The following is a 23935-nucleotide window of genomic DNA, read 5'->3' on the forward strand; positions in this document are numbered from 1 at the left end:
CTTGCAAATGAGGCACCTGTCAGATATTTTTTTTCCTGTTATCCTCAACTCAATGTACACATACTACTCAAAATCAAATGCACCTTTATACAGTGCTAATTACCCCAGCTGTCTCATCTAGAACATTTCATGTTTGTTGTAGAATTAGATACAGAAGACTTATAACCTCTGCTAGGAAGTATTGGGGGGGAATCACAAGTCCAAAATTTACACCAACAGATCATCTCAAAACAGCACAGACATCTTCCTTTGGCTGGAAACTGATAAAAACTACTGCTTTAGAAAGGACTTGACACTGTAGTGCTTGTTTAACAGACTACACACAGCTTTGCAGCACCTGGAAGATCAGAACCATAAGTAAAACACAAGGAAACCTCTCCTTTAGAAGGAATACACTGGGCACAGCAAACACTAGGGTTTGGGGTGCAAAAGATACCTCAGAGGACCAGCTCCTTTATCAGCGACTATGACATCTCACATTTCAGCTACTTAAGTCAATTCTGTTCCATTTTGCCAATACACCTCTATTACTTTAGGACGGTTTCAACTCTATAACCTGAACAGATCAGGATGAAAAGATGGCAGACACCAACATAACATCTGCATTTTAAGCACCTCTGAAAAAGCTATGAGCTTAAAACATATTTGGAGGCATATTTGGACATGAAAGCCATATGCACTTGAAAAGCAATTTAATTTTTCCCCCCAGAAAGACATTCCTGAAGGCACAAGTCATCCAGAGAATCACAATAGCTTTAATGACTAATATGTTTACTCGTCTCACTGCAGTGAGTCCGGGGAAAACGATACTCGGGGTATCTCATCTTCCAGGGAAGAAGCCACACACTTGCTGCTGGCCTGGGGCTGAGCGGGAGGTGGGGAGGGAAGGGGCACTCATGCACGATGCCTGTTTGTAGGCAGCGGTGAGTGTGCAGAAAAGCAAAGCACTGCCTAACTTTTGGTCCTGCAACACACAATGAGGCAAATTTGAGAGAAGGGGGAGCCGATGGCTTATGTTTGAGACACCCAATTCCCTTCATGCATTTATTTCTTGCACATGTGCAAGTTTAGCCTAGGGTGGGGCATGGGGATGTCAAGCTAAACCTCATTAGGGGGAAGTATGGGGAAAGCTGTTTCTTCTTTATGGCTAATCCTCCTGCTTTCCTCTCTGCTCTACTAACCTCACACTCAACTTGGGTTGCAGTGAGGAGATGAACAACCAAGTTTACTGACCTCTGAAGTTACTCCCCTTTTTGGTTTTACTTTTATCCCCCAACCTATCCACCATGCATTTTTATGGTCTAACTACTCCAGACATGTTTCAGTCTGGCTTATGCCTCCTGCCATCTTCCGAGCTTGCACCTTGTGAGGTTTCCAAAAACCTTGGGAGGAACAGTGCTGACACTCCATTCTTGCCCTTTTTGATCTACTTCCTCATACACGCCAGTGTTGGGAATTTCTTGGACTGCCATTCCCTGCTTCTTTCTCCTTTAGTGGGTCGAGTCTGGCTGACCCATTGGCTTTCCACTCCCATTTGTGGTGGCACCTCTCTCATGGCCCTGTTGTCTTTTTGATTTAATATCCTGATACTAGGTGGTCTTATCCAGGAGACCAGAGCTGCATTCCCTCCCCCCCAAGCTCAAGGTTTATTAGCCTTTAGGAATGGCAGCTCAGGTACCCAGCACCAAATTCTCCTTCAGTCTCCTTATTCTCCTCTTCTGCAAGTACTTCCAGTGCTTTGCCCATGCTGCTCCTAATACACAAGGAAGGAAAGAGCAGCAAAAGGAACACAGACAGAAAAAAATCCTAGATGAAGTTCTTGAATTTTCCACTATCCATTTTACAAATCCTTCCAAGTCTCTTGCCATAAGCAACCATTGTTTGGGTTAGAGGAAGAGGCTAAGCCAGCACTTACACAGCCAAACAGAAAATACCTACTCCAACAATGCCACCCCTTTCTCAGTCCTTCCCTAAAATACTGGGGAGGGCTGCACGAGTATTTTATACAGACCAGGGACACATACTATCCTCCCTCCTGCAGATGCTGAGCAAGCATAGCCCAGCCCTCTCAGCAAATCCACACAGGTATCAGATACAAAATCACAGCTAGAAAGCATCACAACTGTTAGGGGCTCCTGCATGAACAAAATTACAATTAGATGCTTCAGTAAACAAGAGGATTTCAGGCTGACTTAATTATGACTGAGTATTTAGCCTTGCCTAAATAATTCTCTGAGATGAGCCAAAGCAAACTGACTGTGCTGTAGGCACAGCATGGTGTGCAACTGTCATGTCCCCTTTAGTATTTTAGCAGAGGTAAAAATAAGCACTTGCAGAAACCCCAGTGACACACAGAGCATTTGAGGACCATTTTTCTCCCATCGCTGCAGGACCAAGGGAAGAAAGGAGGCAGGAAGCAGATTTTTATACTACCAAGAGACTTTACCCTCCCGAGGGCTCACTTTAATAATACAGTGGCTCTGGATTAGCATATTTATTTCACTGGGGGTGGTTCACAGGTTGAAATTACAGCCCTGGTCTCATATGAGTTTGTGCTCATATTAAACGCTTCCTTTCTAGAAGGCTATGCACAGGGCAGGCAGAGGGGGAGAAGATGCTGCTGGAGATAGCTCTCATAGGAAGCGAGGAATGCAGGCTATGATCTCAAATCAACCTCACTTATCCAGACAAATCTTTGCTTGCCAGAAAAAGAAATCTCCATCCCAGCTCTTAAGGTCTATGCTGGCAAGACAGCATGGGGGACAGCTGCTTCCAAGTGACATGAGAGAGCAGAGTTACTACTATACAGGCTGCATCTCCTGAGAGCTGAAGGATAAAACATTTTAAAAACAACCATTTACCAAATCCAGACCAAGAATGGTCAATGCCAAGAGCAGGCGCTAAAGAAACAAGCATCACTATCGACAGCACTGGCTCAGAGCTGTTGAAAATCTGCCTGGCAAAGGCTGCTTACCCAGCGAGGCAGATAGGAACCACCACTTCTCAGGGCCAACACCTACAAGCTCAGTGTTGCATCCAGCCCTCCTGCTCACCAAACCACAGAGCAGAAAATCCTCTGCAGACATTTAAAAAGGGCTAGTTTTAGCAGAAGATAGAGCCAGAAGCTTCAACTGCTTTAACAAAAACTCCTTTGAAAGAACAAGTGCAAAGGGTTAAACCTACTTTACCTAAATTACATTACTGCAGCTACTCTGAATACCACCGCTCTGAATGACCTAGGTTTAAAGAGGGTTTCAGGACTTGTTCTGCAAACTTAAGAGCAGGTATGGGGTCTAGGAAAGTTCAGAGCGCTACCTATAAGCAAGGGGATTCTGCAGGAAATACATGAGCTTTGCCCATTTCCAGATGTGCAGATCAAAACCCCTTAAGTCTATTCCAGGGGGGGGCAGGGAAGTGATAAGTTAACAGGCTTCTGCACTGTAGGCAACCCAAAGCTTTAAGGTTATTTGTAATTCAGAGACAGGAGCAGCAAGCTAGAGATGGCACAGTTTATTTTTCAGGTATGCTGTCTGGTTAAAGAATGAATTTCTGAACGGAAAAGCAAAGCAGTGACCAATACACAGGAAATTCCAGAAAAGAAAGCTGAGTTACAGCATTTCCCTCAAACTTTAAAGTACAAAGCAAGTAACATTTTACAGATCTACAGATCAAACAGTAAGAAGTCAGGCCAAATACTGACAGGCAACTTTTAAGTGAAATTACCATGCAGAGATGGCCAAGAAGTCTTTTGGCTGCGGGAAAGACAAGCAGCAGCTTCCTTCAGAGACTTCTGATTCTAAGGATTAAGTACCTTGGACTGACAACGCACAGTGATCCATTAATCCCACCCTTGACTAAGCATCTGGAATCAAAGCCTTGCAACCATTTCAACCCCCTACTGCTCTGCATCCCTTCAGCACCTGCCTCTTTGAAGTGTTTTGGGGTTTGATTTTTTTTTTTTTTCAGATTTACAGCAGGAGCTGAGAAAGAGGGACATACACACAGCAGCCATTTGTGGAAACCTCAGTGCCGAGAGCTTGCTAGGAGAGCCCAATGGATGTAAGCAGGACAACTGCTCCATCTCCTTACCCCAAACCCCTTGCATTTATGCATTTGGACACCACTGAAGCAGGGGCATGGCAGATGTTGGCCAACCTTACCTTGAGTGGCTTAGGACCATGTGACTTGTGCCCATCGCTCATCGCTGAGGGTCTCTGATTCACCACCGTCAACAAGTGGCGTTGGTGGACTAAGGCCTCCTTGAACTCCTCTTCCGTTTTGGTTTCTAGGAGTTTCTGCCGAAAGGTTATGTCCGAAAACATTGTGGCAAAGGTCCTGCCCACTTCTGTGGCTGTTTTGGTACTTTTCTGAGCAGAAAAGAGACAGGAAAAAAAAACCTTGTAAAACTATTTTCTTTCACTTCTGAAAGGTAAAATCACTGATGTACCCCACTGGGCACCATCTGAAGAGCAAGCTGCCTGGCTTCCAGGACCCCAGAAACACCCGATGAAGAAGGGCACGTGTGGAAGCTGTTGCAGACGGACAAACCAACCACAGCAGGATCCGGTCAAGGCATCAATATACAGGCCCTGACCAGAAGCACTGATCAGTCTTACTTAATCAACTTCCCAGGACTTGATCCAAAGCTGAATTATGCTGAGTATGCATTTTTATCCCCAGTCTCCCTTCAAGGCTGCTAAGACTAAACAAATAAAGAGTTTTTGCTATCCTACAGCATCTCAGCATTACTGCTACTGGGTTGGAAAGATGCTGTATTCAAGGTTCCTGCAGGTAGGAGTGCCCTGATGTCTTTTCCAGAAGACTGATATTATTGTGCACATCTGCTTCATCAGATTCCTATTTTCTGGGCATTAAAACTCAATTCAGCTGGCCTCTCTAGGGCAATTCTGGCAGCACAAGTGGAGATTTAGAGCTCTTAGCTAAAGTAACTACCAGCATGGAAGAAAGCATATGAAAGAAGCAGCTGAGCACACACACAAGCAGCACTGTCTATCTTCACTAAATGCCTGGAAGGGATGGGAGACCTGCAAACATGAAAAAGGAACAAGTGCCTATTTGCAGGCTTTAACATTTCTGTGAGACACAGGCCTAATCTTTTGAGGGTCCAGCTTCAAAAGTATCCAAGCCCGCTTTTGTATTGCTCCAAGCACCTTGGAAATTAGATACAAAGGGAACAGTAAAGGACACTGAGCTCCCCAGCCCTGCACAAACCCAAGTTCTACAAACCCCAACTGGCTCAACTGTTTGTGACACTTTAGTCAGGACAGATAAGATACTTGCCAAGGCAAAAGTTATGTAAAACCATAGCTTGTTAAGGGCTCCTTTTGATGCGAAGTTTTAACGCACCCACCTTAGCTACACTCAACACTCATCATGCAGCAATGGCTAGAGACACCCAAACAACCACCCTCCTTTGGACAGCCTCCAACCTCCTCACGGTGTTGTGAAAAGCAGTAGCAAGCATATGCGTTTGATCTGAATTAGTTTTCATGATTCATAACAAAGCAGATGAACAATTTCTTCATGAACACAACCAAATAATTCAGTGTTGCTTGACACAGAGGCATGGACATGTGGGCGGCACTGCACTAGTCCCAAAGTCATCACTAACACTATATTTGCTCCATCACTCACACTGCCCTGCCTCCACCTCTCCTCCATCACCCTCTCTCCATCACAGGTAACATCCCTTCAGACACACCTGCTAGGACATGTTCAATTTAAGTTTCTAGGGAAGTGTTTGGATTTAAGTGAAGATAATCTGCTCTGGGAGTTGCTTTTAGAGTTTGTAAACTTGGTCATTGCAGACTGAACCAGCCTGGACTTGCCATCACAGGGGAGGCTTCTCCTTTCCCTTCTAAGAAGCAGTGGTCTTTGGGCTAGATGTGGCAAGGGGTTACTTTAAGCTGCCCAATGCTGCTCCCTTTCTTTGCTTTTCCAGAGAGAGAGATGAACAATTTAGAGGAAGAGTGTGCAGAGATCTGCAATAGAACAAGTTTTTTCCATCCTCCGTATTGGCGAAGGCCAAGGATCTGGATTCTTCAGCACAACAGATGCCCATTTTCTGGGCTTTTTTTTTTTTCGTCCCCAAGCAAGGCTCATTTAATCTGTTACTGTCAGCAGGTTAATTATTTTAACTGCTGTACCAGAAATGCGTACTTAGAGCTGGCTAGATAAACTCATTTAAAATAAAAAGCCTATTGGCAACTGCAGCTCTGCTTGGCCTCCACTCCCTTTCCTTAATTTGATGCTGTCCATTGGAATTGCAAACTTTCAGGATATAAGCGGATGCAGAGCTGTTCGCTGGGTGCTTTGCACGTAGCTGGCCAGAGATAAGCAAACTGCCATACAATGAAAGGGAGATCAATGCAGTTGCACACGGGTTTAGTTGTTTGCCTGCTGCTTTTCGTAAGGAACATCAATATGTTTTCAGCCTGTTGTATTTGAGATCTATGCCAAAAGCATTGAACTGCTCAGTTGGGAAAGATCTGCCAGAAATCCTGGGAAATAAGGAAACACCAGTATTTCCATTTAAACAACGGTGGTGGTGGAGGGGGGGGGGAGGAGACAGACCAGATTAGAGGGTCCCAAGGTCACACAGATAGCATTGAAGACCAGGAAATTGAATCAGGATATGTCCTGTTCCAGACAAGGTCCCCAGTCTCTCCAGCACCTCCCAGAAGCACAGACCTAGTAGCCCCAAGGTGTAAACAGCCAGCTTAGGTGTGAAAAGGTCTTGAGCTTTGAACCGTTCAACCATTAGCTGGAAGAACACACCATCTTGATCAAGCCAATGCTTTCGAGGAAGACAGGACAGGGATCCCCAATTAACCTTGATGCCCCCCATGATATTGCAGTAAATACGTACTACTGTGCCATTTGTTGGCCTTGTCTACACCGAAGAACCATTAAGTACAGTTGAGCAAGTGTAACCTTGCTGCTTCAAGTGCCAAAAGCTATGAAAACGCATCCCAAAGGACCTCGGGAGAGTCTGACCTTACAAGCACCCCAGCTCCCAAATAGTCTCGCCCATACTGCAACAGAGCTCACAAAACTACGTCGTCTTCTTAGTTACCTCAGTCCATCTACAACTGCTGCAACCACATCTGCAGTGTAACTATCAGTCCCATAAAGAGTTTGCTGGGAAGCAACCCAGACCTTTACAGTGGGGCATCAGCTGCAGACTAACAAGAGCCCTTCACAAGCATGGCTTTAACCAGGAACAGCATTCCTTACCTTGAAAAATAGTAGCTGAACTGGTAAAGATGCACAGGGGGAAATCTGTGGAGTAATACACGCATCATAGCTGTAGCTCTAAAAAAAAATCATATGGGGACTACAGACACACTTGATCTGCAGTGTTCTCCTCCTAGTCAGGCTAGAGGCCATTCTCCAGTATGAGATGAGGACACAGCTGACTAATCTACCCCTCACAGACGCTGTTAGTATAAACCATCTTGACAACTGCTGAGAAGACATCCTTTTCACATCCCCTTGTGTTTTAAAAATAAAATGTTGTTATTAACCCTAGAAGACGACCAAGGCAAAGCGATCTTGGGAGAACCCTCTGAAGCACCAGGGCAAACGAGTACACAATACTCACCATTTTAGGAGGAGCCAGCACTAGTATCACAAATCTGACTTCGCAGGAGTTTTCACCCCAATTCTGAGGCCTCTCCAGGCGGCTGATGCAAACATGACGTCGCTGAAGAGACTTTATAGTGCAACTGTCAAGGAAGATGGCATTGTTATACTTGGCATTGTGACACATGGCATGCTCTCTCCAGGTGCACAAGGTTTATAAACACACATTTCAACTTAAAGAAACACAAAATGTTGCTGGTTATGAAAGGGTCACTTCTGAAGTCTTAAGCAGTGACTTTAAGTTACCATTAGCCCAGTTCTGCTAACTCTTTCATAGAATTTGACATCCATGTTTTTATGGGAAATAACTTTAAAGATTTCAAGATGTATTCTCCCTATTCCCCCATCTGCTTTTTAACAGCACTCTTTTGATTACCTGGTAACATACCTAGCACTTGCACCACTACAGAAGCTTCTACAAAAAAGCCCTCTTAGAAGAAGAGCACCATTATTGGAGAGCAGTTTACACTTCATTTCATTTCACCTGATCTCCCAAAGTGCTTTTGGAAACATTAAGGCAAGGTGCCAAACCAACATATTTCCACTTTTGCTTTGGGCAGATCTCTCTGTTTGAATGGCTTTCCCTATTTGCTCTCAGCTGTTATTTTTTCCCTTTCTGGTACAGGTGTGTTATAGAAACCAAGCTGACCTCCTTGCTCAAGATCTACAAAGGCTGTAGCAGGCAGAATTACTGCTCAGAGGGAAATCCTTGGCTGCAATCCAGCCAGCCCTGCTGGGCATGTGATGGCTGTTGGACTCCCATAACAAGTTGTTTGAAATAAACACAGAGATCATCTTTGGAGGCCATGAAAGACCAGGTCTGTGTCTATCCTGGGATATTTAAACAGAGCTGTGATCTGGGTAGCCATCATTTTTCCTGCTGGGAAACTGCAAAAACAGCAAAGTGGCTTGGTGGAGTGACAGGAGGAGGCTAACACCAGCCTGGATGGCAGCTCTCCTGTTCCCATTAAAGCCACTTACTACCTGAGTCTTCTGACAAGCGCTGGTGAAATATGTACACAGGGTTTGCCTATTGACACTGAAAGAGATAGGGAAGTGTGTTTTCCTACCTCAGTGATTTCCCCCCCCCCCTTTTTTTTTCCTGGTTCAAAGTCACTTGGATTGCTTGCTCTCTTTTATTCATCTAGCAAGCACCTACCACAGTCCTCTGTAATAGGAGGATTCATCGCTCCTTTAACTCCTCTTTCATAATCCTAGCCCATTTCTTTCCTTTTAAGATGCATTCTCACACCCCAAAGGTTGTTCCAGTAATGGTTCCTGAAGATCTTTGGGTACAGATGTACTAGTCAGGAGCACATAATGTTTTCTATTAAGTTCTTAATAACTTGCATACAAAAATCACACCACCAAGTATTTTCTTATTGAGTTTGACTTCCTGATCACAGATTGGAAGCAGCCTACTTACACAAATTAATCTGACAAAGGCACAAGTCTGAGAGCAACCAAACAGCTTAATTAGAAGAATATAGGTCATGAGTAAGATGACAGTATTTCATTTATTTCCTAGCTCCCCTCCACCACAGCCTCTTGTCCTTTTTCTACTTGAGTCAGCTTTGACAGGGAGAAAGATCACAGCAGGTCCTAAGGTTAGGAATAAATCTCTTCTAAAGTAATTGAAAATAGAGTGCAAGCTATCTTTTCAATTAAACCCATGGTTTGGATCTGCAACAACCCTTGTCCTTCCCTCCAAAGGGATCAAATGACCACAGACAACACTGGTTTTCACAAGCCAATCAAAGCCCTCAGTAGCAATCCTGCTGTGGCTGGACAGCATACAAGTCTCCTTGTGTTATAGTTCAACATATCAATGGGGAAGATACACAACCTCTGGGCTTTAGACTAACAGTGGAACCTTCAAGTGGTCCAACACCTTCAGTTCTCTCACCTTCATCCACCTGAACTGGTCAGTTAATGCACCATTACAGCAAGGATGGCCCTTATTTTGAGCTCTGTTATCAGTATTTTTATACCTCAGCTGTTGAGCTCATCAATTAATTTGTTTTGAAGAGGAAGGCTTTCTGGGCATTCTGAACATCATTTCTATTCCAGAGATGGCCAGAAGCAGATATCAGATACCTATAGCTCAGAGCTGTACTAACACTTTCCAGACATCATCCCTTTCCAACCACGACTATCAAGCAGTACCTGACCTAGCAAGAAACTACTGAAGTACAAAGTATGGCCAGAGAAGACTAATTACGAGGCAAGGACTGATCACACCAGCACATGCCTTGATGTCTGAAGTGGGGCAGGACACTAAAGCATGCATGTGAACATAAGTTTGTACATGTTGTGGAGGTACAAAAGTTACAAGCCATCTCTCTCTCAGCAGTGCTGCTCAGCAGTACCTGCTTGCCTGCTCCCACCCCATTTGAATAAATCCAAGAATTGAAACCTCACAAAACCCAGAATTTCAACTTGCTTCTACCCAAGGCAGGAAAGCCAATGTGCAAGAGCCCTGATCCCCTAGCTGCAATACATGAAGTCATGTTGCATTATAGGAAGTAATTTGAAAAATCTATTACATAATGCAATAATTAACCAAGCCAGTTCTTCTCTAACTAGCTTTCTCCCTGAAGGGACAGGGTTATGTTTCAGCTCCAGTAACTTGCCTCTAAGGCTGTGCTTTCCAGAGATGACTGTCCTGCCAACAGTGCCAATCCATAGGGCTACATCACTTCAGCTCAAGAGCTTCTTGAGCAGGGTATGAAGGGGAAAATTTGACTCTAAAAGGCTGCTCTTTGTTATTGGATAGCTGTCACATACAAGCTGGTTTTCCTGGCAGCCACACCAAAACCTTGTGTTTCTTTAAATCAGGAGTCCACTGTTTCCTTACCTTGAGGGACTGGGAAAGCACGCAACATGAGAATCTCGCAGCGCTTAAGCGGTACTGGAAGATTTAGCAAAACTGAGCACATTTCACAAGACACCAAGAAACCCACTGTCGTCATTACCCATTTTTATCCAAATTAGTTTTATCCACAGTGCTAGAGTTTGAGCCTTCTCACACCTATGAGACAGTTTCTTCCAACTCTTCTGTAAAGAGCTCTGTTGACACTGACATGTGCATCTGCATCCCAGTATCACTTATACCAGTAAAACCAAGAGTGGACTACTGAAGAATTTCCAACATCATTTAGGTCAATGTATGGACACAATTTAAGTCAATAATACCCTTACAAATCAGGCTGAGTTGGTTTAGTGAGGGTAAACCAGAGTAAAACCAGATTTAAACAGGTGCCACAGAGAAGGTCTGATGCACCCGAGCATTGCTGCATGAAGGGGAGAAACAGCGAGGGTGCATTCTGCACAAAGGCACCTGCACTGAGCCTGCTCTTGCTCTGTTATATCATTTGGGGGGTGGAAAAAAAAAAAAAAAGGTGTCTCACTCACTTTTAGTGCAAGGCCAAGTCACTTCTGCCCATGCATCATTCAGCATCTCAAGCTTTTCTTCAAATTCAAGCCACTATTTAGCTGACTCAAATCCTATTCCGTGCTGTAGAAATTACAGCTCCCATTTTTGTTTTAATTCCAGAATCCAGATAGAAATACAATATAAACCAAAACTGCAGTCCCTATTAGACTTGTGCAAATATTTGTAAAGGACAAAAAAGTTATTTGGTTCATGTGGAGAAATCCCAAGTTACACAAGACTGCAGGTAATACTCAGCATAGTTCAGGCCAAGAAGAGAGTCACTTTCAAAATGAAGTAACTTTTTTCAATTAGCACTTAAGTAAATTCCCACTAAGAAAAAAATTCTGAAGGGTAAATAGCCAAAGCCCCCAAAACCCCTGAGAACTAGCAAGGCATTTTCAGCTGACTCTAAATCAAGTCTGGTTTGGCCAAAGCCTCCAAGTTCCCTCTTGCTTTGGGTTGAGCTAAATTTGATTCTCCTTTGGTTTGGCCAGAAAGCTGAAAAATCTATTTTCACCCAGTATTAGTCACACAAGGAAATGTTGGGTTATGATTTAATGAGATGCCAGGTTGTGTTCTCAGCAATTTTATCTTGATCCTCCAATAATTGAGCTCATAAAAAGGGCATTTAAATTATTGCACACATTCCTGCTTCGCTGTCCTCCTCTTTCCAGGCTGCGTATCTAGCAGCGTTGAGTGTGGCACTGATGGCGAGAACTGGCAACGCTCCACCAGAATCACTGATATACCGAGTCACACATGCCGCAGGTCTGCCCCACACCCAAGATGTTATCAGAGTAATAACACATTTCTCAACCAAATCATAAAAAGGGTCAAACTATGGAGACCCAAGAGAAACAGAAACCCTCTTTAAACAGGGCAAGAAAGGAAGTTAATTCAGAAACAAATTATCCCCTGCAGTAAGAAAAAGTGCCCAGCAGAGGTAATCAGCTAGCCAGCCTTTTCCTGTCCCAATTCTGAACAACAATGACACTTCTTGTTCTCATCCACTGCAAATAAATCTTCCTCTGCGGAGCAGCTCCAGGCACAAGCTTTCAGAAACCAGAATTTGCAAGTGAGGAATGAAGCCGTGACCAGCAAGGCAGCTCACCCACAGCTTGGCACAGGTTTGTTTCAGCAATAAAGTTGCTCCAAGCTGGATATCGTTTTGGACCGGTAAGCACATTTTGCTGGGCTCCAGGAAGACCCATCCTCTCTAGCTACTTATTTCTCCAGGGGAAAGTATTTCTTACAGGTCAATGCATCAGGAGACATTTCCGCCTCCCTGTACACATGCTGCAGGCACTGAAATGAGTCATCCTTCTCTCCAACAGATCCCCTTCGGGACCCAAATTTCTAATAAAAGGTTTGAATTTGAGAACTCCTTTTCAAAACACAGCACCTGCAAGAATTTCAGCTCTCCAGCATAACCCGGAACAGCCCAACACGGGTGGCTAGGCACTTAAAATTAATCAGTTCTTCAAACACAAAGAACACTTGAGAGATGATGGTTGTAAGTTTTGGAGAAGAGGCTCTTGTTTACAAGACTCCAAATCTCGTAACCATTCCTCTAAAGGATAATATTAGTTTTAAACAGTTGAACTGTTTAATTTCCCATAGCATCCCATTTTGCTCTTTGAAAGAAGGGGCAATATTCTGAGGAATACACAGTAACTGAAGCATGTCTATTTGAAATCTATTCAACAGCTAAATCAGAAGCAACGCAGCTCTTCTATAGACCCACAAACCCCTGGGTCCGGACAAATCCTTGAATACTTGAAATATGGTTCTCTCAAAAGTAATGCAAAGCCTTAGTAACACATTTCACAAAACCATCAGTTACAGATTAAATCTGAGAAGTTACTACTCTTAAACTTTCCTCTATTTGAATGGCAGTCTTGCTTGATATCCAAAAATAACCTCACAATACCTGTTTTTGAAAGGCTACCTGGATTCTTCTGAGTTAAACTCCTTCACAGGAATCATTGCAATGACACGCTGTATCAAGAGTAATTTCATAGCAACACAGAGCACACACACCACTAAACCACTCTTTGCTTGCAGAGAGGCTTTTTTCCTCTGCTTTGCCTGTTAAAACAGCTTTAGCAAATCAGTTGAATGCACTGAAAATTAAGTCCTTCACCAATCCATGTGCCTTATCAATGCAGCCAAAGGAAATGGCTCTTCAACAACACAATCCAGACTATGAAGCAGCTTACTTGCATGTTTTTCTAAGGATTCAGCTCTGGAAGAAAGCAATTATATCTATCTCCTGGCAAGAAGAACATAGCCTGGAAGTTGTGATGCCTGGGGAATTCCATTCAGCTCAGGGAGCATTTGTTCAAATAACCCCCACAGCTGGTATTCCTCCTAGGAGGACATCAAGAAAAGAGATCCACCACAGTTACTTTAACATCCTTAGCATTAGGTATCCTTCACTCCAAAGGAAAAAAAAAAAATTAAAAAATAGGCATTTGCATCTCCATTTGTCAGAGAGTAAAGGAAGCAACTGGGTGTGATAGGACTTGGCTTGTGATGAGAGCCACTTCTCCATATACTCTCCATTGGATAAGTGGGGGGGGCCTGCCTTGGGCTTTTGAGCCCCAAAACTGTGCAACACCAAACCCAATAGCTCTCACAGAGGCTTCTTCCCCACCTCTTCCTGATCTAGACATACAAAGCATCCAGTTTACCCCCTCCAGACTGTGGGTCATGGTAGGTCTGGGTGGTTCATGGGGCCCTGAGCACCCTCCTGGCAGTACATCTACCTGCTGCAGTCATTGCGTGCTGGAGGGGTACCAAAGTACCTCCCCAAACTCCTACTAACAGCAGAACTTCCTCCTGCTAAATAACTGAGTAAGTCTGAGGATAGCAGTTCAGCAGTCCCCATTCTGGGACAGGTCTGGCTATCCCTCATTCCAAAGTTCTTTAACGAACAATCAACCAGCAGCTTCACAGTGAAGTAGCAAGAGATCTCCATGCCAGTTTGTGTCTTGTTGTTCTGGCAAGTGCTATGAATAGGAGAAAGAGTTGTGTCCATGGTTTCCAAGGTATGAGATCGTGTCCTTGACTAATGAAACTAATCAGTAACTCTGAAGATTTGCTTTCTAGTTAGAAAGCCATCACGTACAGAAATACCTAGGAACCTTCATTCTTCTAGAGCTGAAGACTCCTGGTTAGTGGGGCATGCAGTACTGTGCTGCTCTCAGCTACACAGAATTTTAATGAGGGAGTCTCAAGGTTTCCATAAGCTTAGGTACCCTGGCATGGCTTCAGCAAGATCAGGTTTTGGTCATTCTTGTCAAAAAAAGCCCTAAAGCCTGTTGTGAATCAGAAAAAACAGTTGTTTTCCTGGACTTCAGTGGAACATTCAAACCTTGATATCTTCAATTCCTCAATGGTTTGTTCTGTCACGTGACTATAGCCCAGATCCATATGGTACATCTGACCTTGCGGGCAGTTCAATAGACCTGAAACTGTCAGGAAAGCACCAATTCCCACAGAAACAGAATAGCTATTTCACCCTAGGTTTTCCCCACTGCTCTTCCCAGTGAGGATAAGTCAGATAAAGAGCAGCCCTCTGTCCAGCACAGAATAGAGAGAGAACCAAATTTTTGTGTCCATTAGCAATGCTATTCTGCAGCCAGGCTCTCCGCAACACAGTGAAAATCCTACACAAGATTCTTTTTTCTGACTCTAAGCTAATTTCAGCTTTAATACTTCCCCTCAAAATCAATGCAGAAGCAACACTACCAAAACCATATCTCTGAGCTGCTCTTCCTCATTAATATAATCCTACCATGATACTTAAGCCTATTTCATCCACTAGGAATAAAAAGTTAATGTGCACAAAACCCAGCAGTGTTAATTTAAAATTTACAAAGAGTATAGATTAAATGCAAGGATTAAGAACAGCAGATATCTTAAAGGTTCTTCCCACTCACATGGAAAACTTTTTCATCAACAAATTCCTTTTACTTCAGAGTTTTGGAAGTTGTTTTGCAATCTGACTTCAAGAAAAATGTAAGATCTAAAAATATGTTCACAATCTGTTGCACAATAGCTACAGAAGAAATACAGTGCAATAATTAGATAATTATAGTTAATAACTCATCACTACTTTCCCACCACTTTCTTCTCCCTCTTCAGAGTAATGAAAGGAAGAAACAAGGAAAGTTTTACACAAGACACCTTCAGGCTTGTAAGCTTATTTTTCAAATCATGTCTTGTCGTGGAAGCTAGTATTACTCACATGGATGCATTTAAAGCCTTGGCACACTTTCTACGGAAAGGCTGAACATACCCTTTTCAGTTTCGTGTATATAATCACAGCATTTATATCATGAACTCTAGAAATGCTTTGATAAGTCAACGGTCTCCAAAGCCCTCCACAGAGCCGCGTCACATGCAACGGTAGAAACTCTCCCCCTCTACCTTTCCTAGAGTAGGATGTACATACCCTTATTGCCCCTATACTACCTATGGCATCCAAAGTGGACAAAACTGCTCAAAAGCCCTCTTGGTTGATCAGCGCAGAAAGACCATTTTACTGTATAAACTCATTTTCTTTGTGCAAGCTGCTCTGTACATGCCAGGTGTAAGACTAGAGCTGACATTAGCGCATGCAGCACAGACATTATCCAGTTCACTTCATGGAACAGAGCCCTGATAGGCAATAGTTATGTTTTTACATAGAGATCACATCTTTCTCTTTCACAAGAGATTAAAAAGAAGGTAGAAATTTTTGTTGCTGTTTTTTTTTGTTTGTGGGGTTTGTTGTTTTGGGTTTTGTTTTGGTTTTTTTTGTTTTGGTTTGGTTTTTGTTTTTTTAAATCATCTGTTTCCAAGGCAGAACACTCTACATTTTTTCCAGCCATAAGCAGAGGGTAGGAGAAAAGAACTGCTAGCAGAAGGAAAGCTATTGTGACAGTTGTCCTAGCAAACTGCCTGTGAAGGCTAAAATATGTGCATGCACTCCCCAAGCCTTTAGGCAACTATCCCACATATCCTTGTAATTTCTCTGGGAATTAACATATTTCTTGACAACTTGACTTAGAGACTGCATATGCATAAGGGAACAGACAACAGTCAAATCACATTGCTCTGGTTGGCTCAGTGACTCAGGCTCTGGCCTTTCTCTGTGAAGGGACAGCTTGGATCACCCAACATGCTTGACTTTGAGACAATTTCAAAACCCAGTTTTGGTCAAGTAGAAGCTGGGGTGAAGCCACCATGTCTCATAAATCCCAGGTGACAGAGTCCTTACTGTCTTAAGTGTCTGTTCCAATGTTTAACAGTGTTGACAATTAATCAGTGTCTGAATTAATTGTCAGCCAAAGTAACCAGTGTCTAAATAGTGTCAGAATTGGACTTCGTTTTTCAGCTACAAAGTTTAGATGTTTTCATCAAAGGACCTAAGAAATCTTTTGGTACAAGTTCCCAGACTTTGGCAGGCACTGTAGTCCATGAACCAGTTTGCTTGTCCCTTTCAGAAGTTCCTCTCATTAACATTTCTCAGTAATTTGCATTTTCTGGCTCAGATTTTTTTTCAGCATTCTTAGCTTGTTAACACCAGATTTTGATAGCATCCAAGAGTTTAATGACCTGTAGAGACTGTAGTCACTGCTTGTTCATTTGCAAAAAAGAATAGCCCGATGCTGAGGCTAAGATCCCATAGGCCAGGATGGATGGAGAGGGCATCACCGTCTTGACTTACAAGGGCACGTTCTAAACTGCTATTCTTCCTAGCAGCAGGAAAAGTTATGAGTTTTGAGCAGCCAGTGGATTCTGCTAATCTAACCCAGATACTTACATGATACAGAGCCAGGACTGCTGATACTGCACCCCTGTGACTGTTGCTGTGACCCCTTGAATTGTGTCTGATAAGAGATGAACTAGGAAAAGAAGAGAGGGAAACATTACAGGCTGTCCATACTTGGTTTGCAACTGCAAATAATATTTGGTTTCAAATGGAAGCTGAGTACTAATACCAAGCATACTTATTTATCTGCACAGTGGATTGATGCAAGGGTGGGGGGTGACAACAAAGAAAGATGGAAACATTTGTTCTGATGCTTTTGAATTCTGTCCTTAAACTATTCACAGCTCGGAAAGGCAGCTGTTTTCTCCTCCCAACATCAACCTACTGCAATATTAGGTTATTAGATTAGCATTACTCACGCACACACAAAGAGACAGGACTGGAAGAGGCATCGCCTTCTGAATCCCCTGCCCTCTCTCCCCCTCTTCCTAATTACTGTTCTCATTATTTTATGGCACTGCTTAATTTTTCTTTATTGGCAGAAAGCCTAAATTAAAGAGATTATAAATGCAAAGCTCTAAGATAGGTAGCAAGAAGTAACCAAAGCATGAACATGCTTACTACATGCTCAGGACTTGACATATCTGTTAAACAAATTCACTCAGGCTGTGACAGTTACATTTGAGGTGCGATGTACATGTTTGTATATTCATTCCTGTTGACTCTGAAACATCATGGGTGCCTACAGAGAAACAACGCTTAGTTAAGCTTCTTTACATCTTGGGCTACAAGGTAGTGTTTTAGACTACGCTACGACATTTGTTGATAGCTTAAGATGACACGTGAGCCAACAACGTTGGCTAGGGCTGCCCTAGTTGAGTTTCTGGAGAAAAACAAAGCGCCTCTCAGCCCTTCCAGTAGGCTGGGAGCAATGTGAAGGCTCAGCCCTCCCCAACCAATTACTCAGCCAAAGCTGGCAAAATTCCCCAGCCTGTGTGAATTCAGATGCAGAATCACAAGGCTAAGGAGCCATTTCTGAAGAGACACCAGCAAGCGTGTCTCTGCTGAAGAGCATCAGACACTTGTCTGAGGACAAGCACACCTAAGGGGTCCAAACAGACAAGACACTCCAGTGCTGCAGAATTCTTACCCCAGAGAACACCACTGTGTGTCATCTTAATGAAATAGGGGCAAGACTCCACAAAAAAAAACCCCATAAAAATCCTGGAGAAATAAGACCCCTTCAGTCTGAGTGACATGGAAAAATAAACCCCTAGTGTCACATGCAACATGCAAGTCTGGAGACCATGCAGTAGTGAGTGTTCAACACACCACCAATGGAAAGGCTAACAACTTAACAGTAACCCACAGGTAAAAGCAAATCAAGAGTTGATTACCGTTCCCTTCTCGTGGGGTCCCTGAATCCGTGAATAAAGTGCTCATGATTTTTTCAAAGTTGCAGCTTGGCTCCATGTTCTCAGGATCTTCAGCAAAGTGTTTCAACATCTCTCGAAGAACATCGTCCAAGGAGGTGGCTGTTTCATCAAGGATGATGCTGGCTCTGGCCAAGAACCCATCCAGGTCTCGGTGGGCTCTGACTTCCTCCTCAAAATTCTTTAATTTCAGGTACTGTGTTAAGAAGAGGTCAGAGCATTAGACAGCTATATGCAATACCTAATGGCAAAGATCTTGGATCTGTGTAGTTCACAAGCAGTTTTGCAGAGGTTACTTACTGCCACCCAACCAGTGATTCTGGAATCACTTTGACCATTCAGATCACATTATAGAAGAAAAGGAGTTTTATGCATTACACATTAATGCATTGAAGGTTTGCATTTTCAAGGCTTATCCTAACAGAGTGCTTATAGGTGAATGCCTATGCACCATATATATACCCTGACATAGAAAGCAGAATTTTAAAAAATTAGGTCTTTTACCTAGGTTAAAGTACATAAGCCAGCCTAAAAGCAAAATTCTTAAGGTAGCCTTTAAAATCCTCTTCAGGTTTAAATAGTTCAAGAAGTTTGCAGAAACATGGGAAAAGTTATTTGGAAGAAGTGGACTCTGTTCTCAACAGCATGAAAAGTTACCAGTATGCATCTCGGTGCAACCTAACGCAGTTTTTCTCAAACCGGGAACCATCTCTCCCCAGTGCTCCCAGTCAGGAAGCCTGAAATGGGAGATGGGGAATGCCATCCAGCCCATCACCTTTTTCAACACTTCCTAAATTTCTATTGTTCCCACTCCCAAGAAAGTTTTATTCCTTTGTGCATAACATTTAGCTTTGAATCAATTAAAAAAAAAACCAAAAACAACTAAACAACAAAAAAAACCAGCAGCGGCTGAAACTGTCTCAACTACCTGCTGGTTTCCTCCGCTGTCCCACACTTGTTGGCCTTGAGATGGAAGAAACAGCCATGCTATATTACAGAACCTCAACTCTTTTCTGTATTTGTCAGCTGTGACGTTTGTTAATTGAGGAATCAAACTCCAAATGCATCGTTGCCATTTCACAGTCCTTGGAAATCCACACACAGAGTTAGCACTCCCAGTACCGGTCAAGGACTGACAGTCCCGTCCTCTCCTTCAACAGCTTAAGATTGAGTAAGGAAATGGGAACTGCGCTTTGTTATATGGATCTTCCTTCCAATGGGAAACCAGCCAGGCTTGAATGCATGTTGAGGACCAGATTGTCAAGATACATTTAAAGCCTCAGCTCCCCTTAAGCTCAGTAAGAATCAAGCTCTGAATTGCTTTACAAGTCTGACACCAAGTTACCTCCACAACCAGGACCTTGGCACATTCTCCCCCAAGTTATGGGACCACCCCAGAGCCTGAGTCATGGATACCCTCCTCTCACACGTACCCTCTCTACGTTTTCCATTTATAGCCTAGACACAGGGAAAAATGCTAGTATCTCACTAATTACTGTAATTATCACAGCAACTATCAAGTTGTCAGTACACATCCATTGCAATTAGCACTGTTTTACTTCACATCAATCACTTCTTACATAGCATCCTTGAGAGGGAGGATCCTCTGAAGGATTTCAGCTCCCACCCCAAAGGCTTTGTTGCCATCTGCTCTTAGGAGAGGAGACAGTGACACAACTACATCACAACTCCACCTAAAAGAGACCACCTAACTGCAAGTGGCCAAGTCAGTCTCAAATTATCACTGCATGAGAGCAGGTTAAAACACCTAACACCATCCGTAACACTGGTGTTCATGGGGTCACCAGATGACCAGCAACCGCCTCCCAAACGTAACTCATTCCAGCTTGTCTGGCATGCAGAGTCCAACCTAGGAGGTACGTTCAAACAGCAAAGAGGCCAAATGACCTAGACATGATTTAACAAGGTGGATGGCAGAGGAGGCACCCAGGGAGGCATGAGGAAGGTTAGGAGCATCAGCGCTGAGGAGCTTTCAAAACAGCAAGAGTGGCTTCGTATCACCAACTTCTCCCATGCATGACAGAAGCCACCAGAAGCAGAACAGTGGAAGCAGAAAGTTGAGGGATAGCTGAGGGACAGCAGAAATGAATCAAAGGCATTCAGAAGAGGGCTATTATCTGCCCACATCTCCATCAACACTGATCCTCCAGCAAGCTGTGCATGACAGCATCATTTGTTTGTTGTGGCAGGACAGCACTGTCAGCAGCTTACTGCAAGTCAGAAGGATTCAGCTCCAGCTCTGCCAGAGGCTTCAGGCAATGCCTTGGGTAAATAATTTTCCATGCCAGTCCTGTTTTACTCCCCTCCTCCTGGTCCCTCATGGGAAATAGGGGCAATACCCATCCTTATTATTACTCCCATAACATTGGGGAAGATATGCACATCAAACATCACAAGGCAACTAACCACCATGGAAGGATATAAATACATCACTCCCTGAGACAAACCAAAATCAAATTAGCAAAAGCACTGGTACAGCAATGCCTCAAAAGATAGCTCAAACAGAACTGTTCCAGTCAGGACACCTGGTGGTTTCCAGTAAGATTAATGATTGCTCCTTCACAAATATTTTTAGCTAGATAGTCAAGCCACACCAGGATACTTGATGCTGGAGACTTGATGCCGAAACTGCTTAGCAAGAAACCCAAGACAGCTACCTAATAGCTGCTTTAATAGCACTGAGTATCCTTGATTGCAAAGCTGCACATTGCATCATGGCAAGAACAGAGGCTGTTGTGCCAAAGGGGAAACACACTGAAACAACCTCCCTTAACTTCAAGAAGGTCTCTTGGCCAAAGTCACACGCTATCCGTACAAAAAAGAGCTCTCAACATTCATCAAGAAGGCCCAAAACACAATTTCTCTGCTGGGTGGCTGCTCTGGAGGCCACCTCCACTTACAGACACTGCAAGAACCTTACAAGAAGGAGTGTCCAAGCAGCATATTGTCCTGAGCAGAGCTCTACCTATGCTCTTGCCATGGTCACTTGGGCCAATTCCCTCAAACACACTGTGATGGTGATTAAATAGTTCAAACCATGTCAAGGAGCTTCTCCTTATTTATGCCTACCAACTGCCATGCCAGATAGCAACTTGCCCAAGACACAGATTGCTCTTCCAGCATTCCTGAGGGGGCACAAGAACTACAGGCTACCACTAGAGACAGGGAGAACCTAGCAGGGAAACATCTCCAGACAAAGCTTCTGACCTGACCACTTTTCTGCTAGCAATTCCCCCCTCCCAGACACTCAAAGCCATCTCCTCCATGACTCAGGTCCCAATTTCCTTTTTATTTGAAGTGCAAAATTGCCACTCGTCCTCCCTGGAAGCAAAAAACTAGCAATAGTATCTTTTCTCAAGCCCTGCTAAAGCATGCTAGCTCTCTGGTATTTGTTGCTCAACAGCACACTAAAATGTTCAAGCATGAACTATAGGCCAGAAAAGCAGGAATCTTACAGCTCTAAAAAGAAAAAATAAAATAGAAGAGACACTTATGTGTTAGCAGCTTCCAACTATTTCTTATCAGAGGTAGATCCTGCATTTGGGCTTAGAATTTGCACTTTTAAGTGATTAAGTTCTTAGGTTACTTTCAGTCAAGTGCATACAACTCAGAGAACCTTAGCACTAGTATTAGACAAGACAAACTACTGACAGAGACATTTCCATTCCTGAGCACAGAATAGCTTATTTTAACTTCTATGACTTAATATCAAGTTACATTTAATTTTTTTGTTGGTGCTGGGTTTGGTTTGGGGTTTTTTTTGTTTGATTGGGGGTTTTGAGTTTGTTTGGGGTTTTGTGGGGTTTTTTTTGTTGTTGGTTTTTTTTTTTTCTTTTGGCAAGGTTTCTTCTACTAATTCAGCTATTCTTCACACTATTTTTCATCCCCCTACTAATTCAGCCTGCTGAAATACCTTTTCAGGACTTGAGCTGTCTCAGAGGCCTAAAGAAAAGCAGAGTTAGAGAGCTCTCTGGTATTCCCTAAAAAGCCCCCAAGGCTTTGTTACACAGATTTAGGAACCCAAGTTACAACCTTCAACAAAGCCTGCACTACATGATTTACCAGGATCAGCAACACTACAAGTTTTCATGCAGCCAGCCAGCCCCTCCAACCAGCAGATGAGGCAAGAGTCAAGACAACTTAAAGTACTAGGAGCCATGCCTCACAGCCCCAAAGACCAAGACTTCACGTGGTATTAAATATCAACCCATTTCCTCTCTGCATACTTTCTGCGTACTTTCACAGTCAGAGGTTTGTAGTAATACAGCCTACATGAGGGTTTTTTTGTATTTTCACCTTATCATTATTGAGTTAGGGTCTCAAGAGCAAGTGTAAACTAAGTGTTGTTTCCTAATCGTCCTCCTAGACTACATGTTTCCAGGGAATTCACTCCTGCTGAACCTCGTGAAGGCAGACCTGCTTAGCTGGAATAAACAGGAAACCAAATCACAGCAATGTCTATTGGGTGTTTCTGCTTTCGGCTCAAGAGGAGCTCAGCAGCCTGAATCTCTGTGGTGTATGCTTGGATCCCTTTGCAGGCAGCTGCAGAAGAGAAAGTGATGAATTAACATGTCAAGGAATTGTCTGGGACAAAAAGCAGTGGAACAATCAGTATTACAGAGAAATTGTTTGGAGAACGAGCAGCACATGGCTTTTTAGGTTTAAAGAAAGACAGAGGAATTCAAGGAGAGAGGCATTAACATGCCTTCTGTTTAGGCCAGTAGAAACCACCTCCTCACCCCCCCCCCCCAGCATTTCAAGATTCTTTTCTCTGCTTCTAGATGATCAAAAAAATAAATTGATCACACAGCATGCCTACTTACCTTCCTTGATGTGTGCAGTAACACGCAGCCAGCACTTTCACTTTCAGCTGGAAAGGGGAAAAAAATAAAATAAAATCAGAAGAGTGTACTATCACAGGTACCTGACAGGCAACAAGAACCAAGCAGAAGGCTCAGAACAAGGTGAAGTATCACTTTCTTGGCAGAGAATGATCTCTGGAGAAAAGCAGAGAATCAATTTTTACAACATTTTGCATTCTGGAAGTGTAAACCAAGTGTAGGAGCAGCCTTTGGCATTATCTGATCAGTTGGGGTTTGTGTCTTACAGCTTTTTTTGTTTTGAGGTTTGGTTTTTTTCAGATTCCCTATGTATTTCTACTCTTCGCTTCTCCCTCTACCCCCTGCCTCCTCCAAAAAAATCTAACTCCTAATCCTTTAGGTAATCATTTAATCCAATGCATCATTGTTTGATAGATTGAGGCTAAGATTGCACGAGTCACGCTCATTTGGAAACCATTCTTGTCCTCATTAAAGAGTCAACAATAACACCCAGGCACTTCCAAGGGAGCAGGCTGTGAGAGATCACACGCAGTGACTTGAAGATGAGCACATTAATGTCCTGTCAACTCACCACGCTGCCTCCATAAATCTAAGCGTAAAGCAACAGAGTTCTTGGGAAAGAAAACTGCTGTTTAGAGACTATAAATGTCACTTAATATGCAGCTGAGATACAGGGACAAGGGTACCCGGGAAGTTCCCAGTTCAAACTTCCAAGTGCCAACATTAACATTTTCTTCGGGTACCTATGAAGCAATTTTTGGGGTATAAGCTAAAAAAC

The 23935-nt window shown here is 43.3% G+C and overlaps 1 protein-coding gene across 4 annotated transcripts in view; it reads right to left on the reverse strand.

The window, feature by feature from the left end:
* The window catches only part of SLC4A11 (solute carrier family 4 member 11), a 96715-nt gene that overhangs the window by 34389 nt on the left and 38391 nt on the right, over positions 1–23935 (reverse strand). For 3 of the 4 annotated variants that reach the window (XM_069796952.1, XM_069796936.1, XM_069796961.1), the window contains exons 4-9: positions 23140–23186; positions 18260–18491; positions 17542–17604; positions 16914–16995; positions 7625–7748; positions 4161–4367 (exon numbers count right to left, since the gene is read on the reverse strand). In XM_069796952.1, coding sequence (XP_069653053.1) covers positions 4161–4367; positions 7625–7748; positions 16914–16995; positions 17542–17604; positions 18260–18491; positions 23140–23186 — 755 coding nt within the window. The remainder of the gene's footprint in view (positions 1–4160; positions 4368–7624; positions 7749–16913; positions 16996–17541; positions 17605–18259; positions 18492–23139; positions 23187–23935) is intronic. The other variant, XM_069796944.1, reaches the window with a different exon arrangement.

This window comes from Haliaeetus albicilla, chromosome 1 (assembly GCF_947461875.1).
Source record: "Haliaeetus albicilla chromosome 1, bHalAlb1.1, whole genome shotgun sequence".
In the NCBI taxonomy this organism is placed as follows: Eukaryota; Metazoa; Chordata; class Aves; order Accipitriformes; family Accipitridae; genus Haliaeetus; species Haliaeetus albicilla.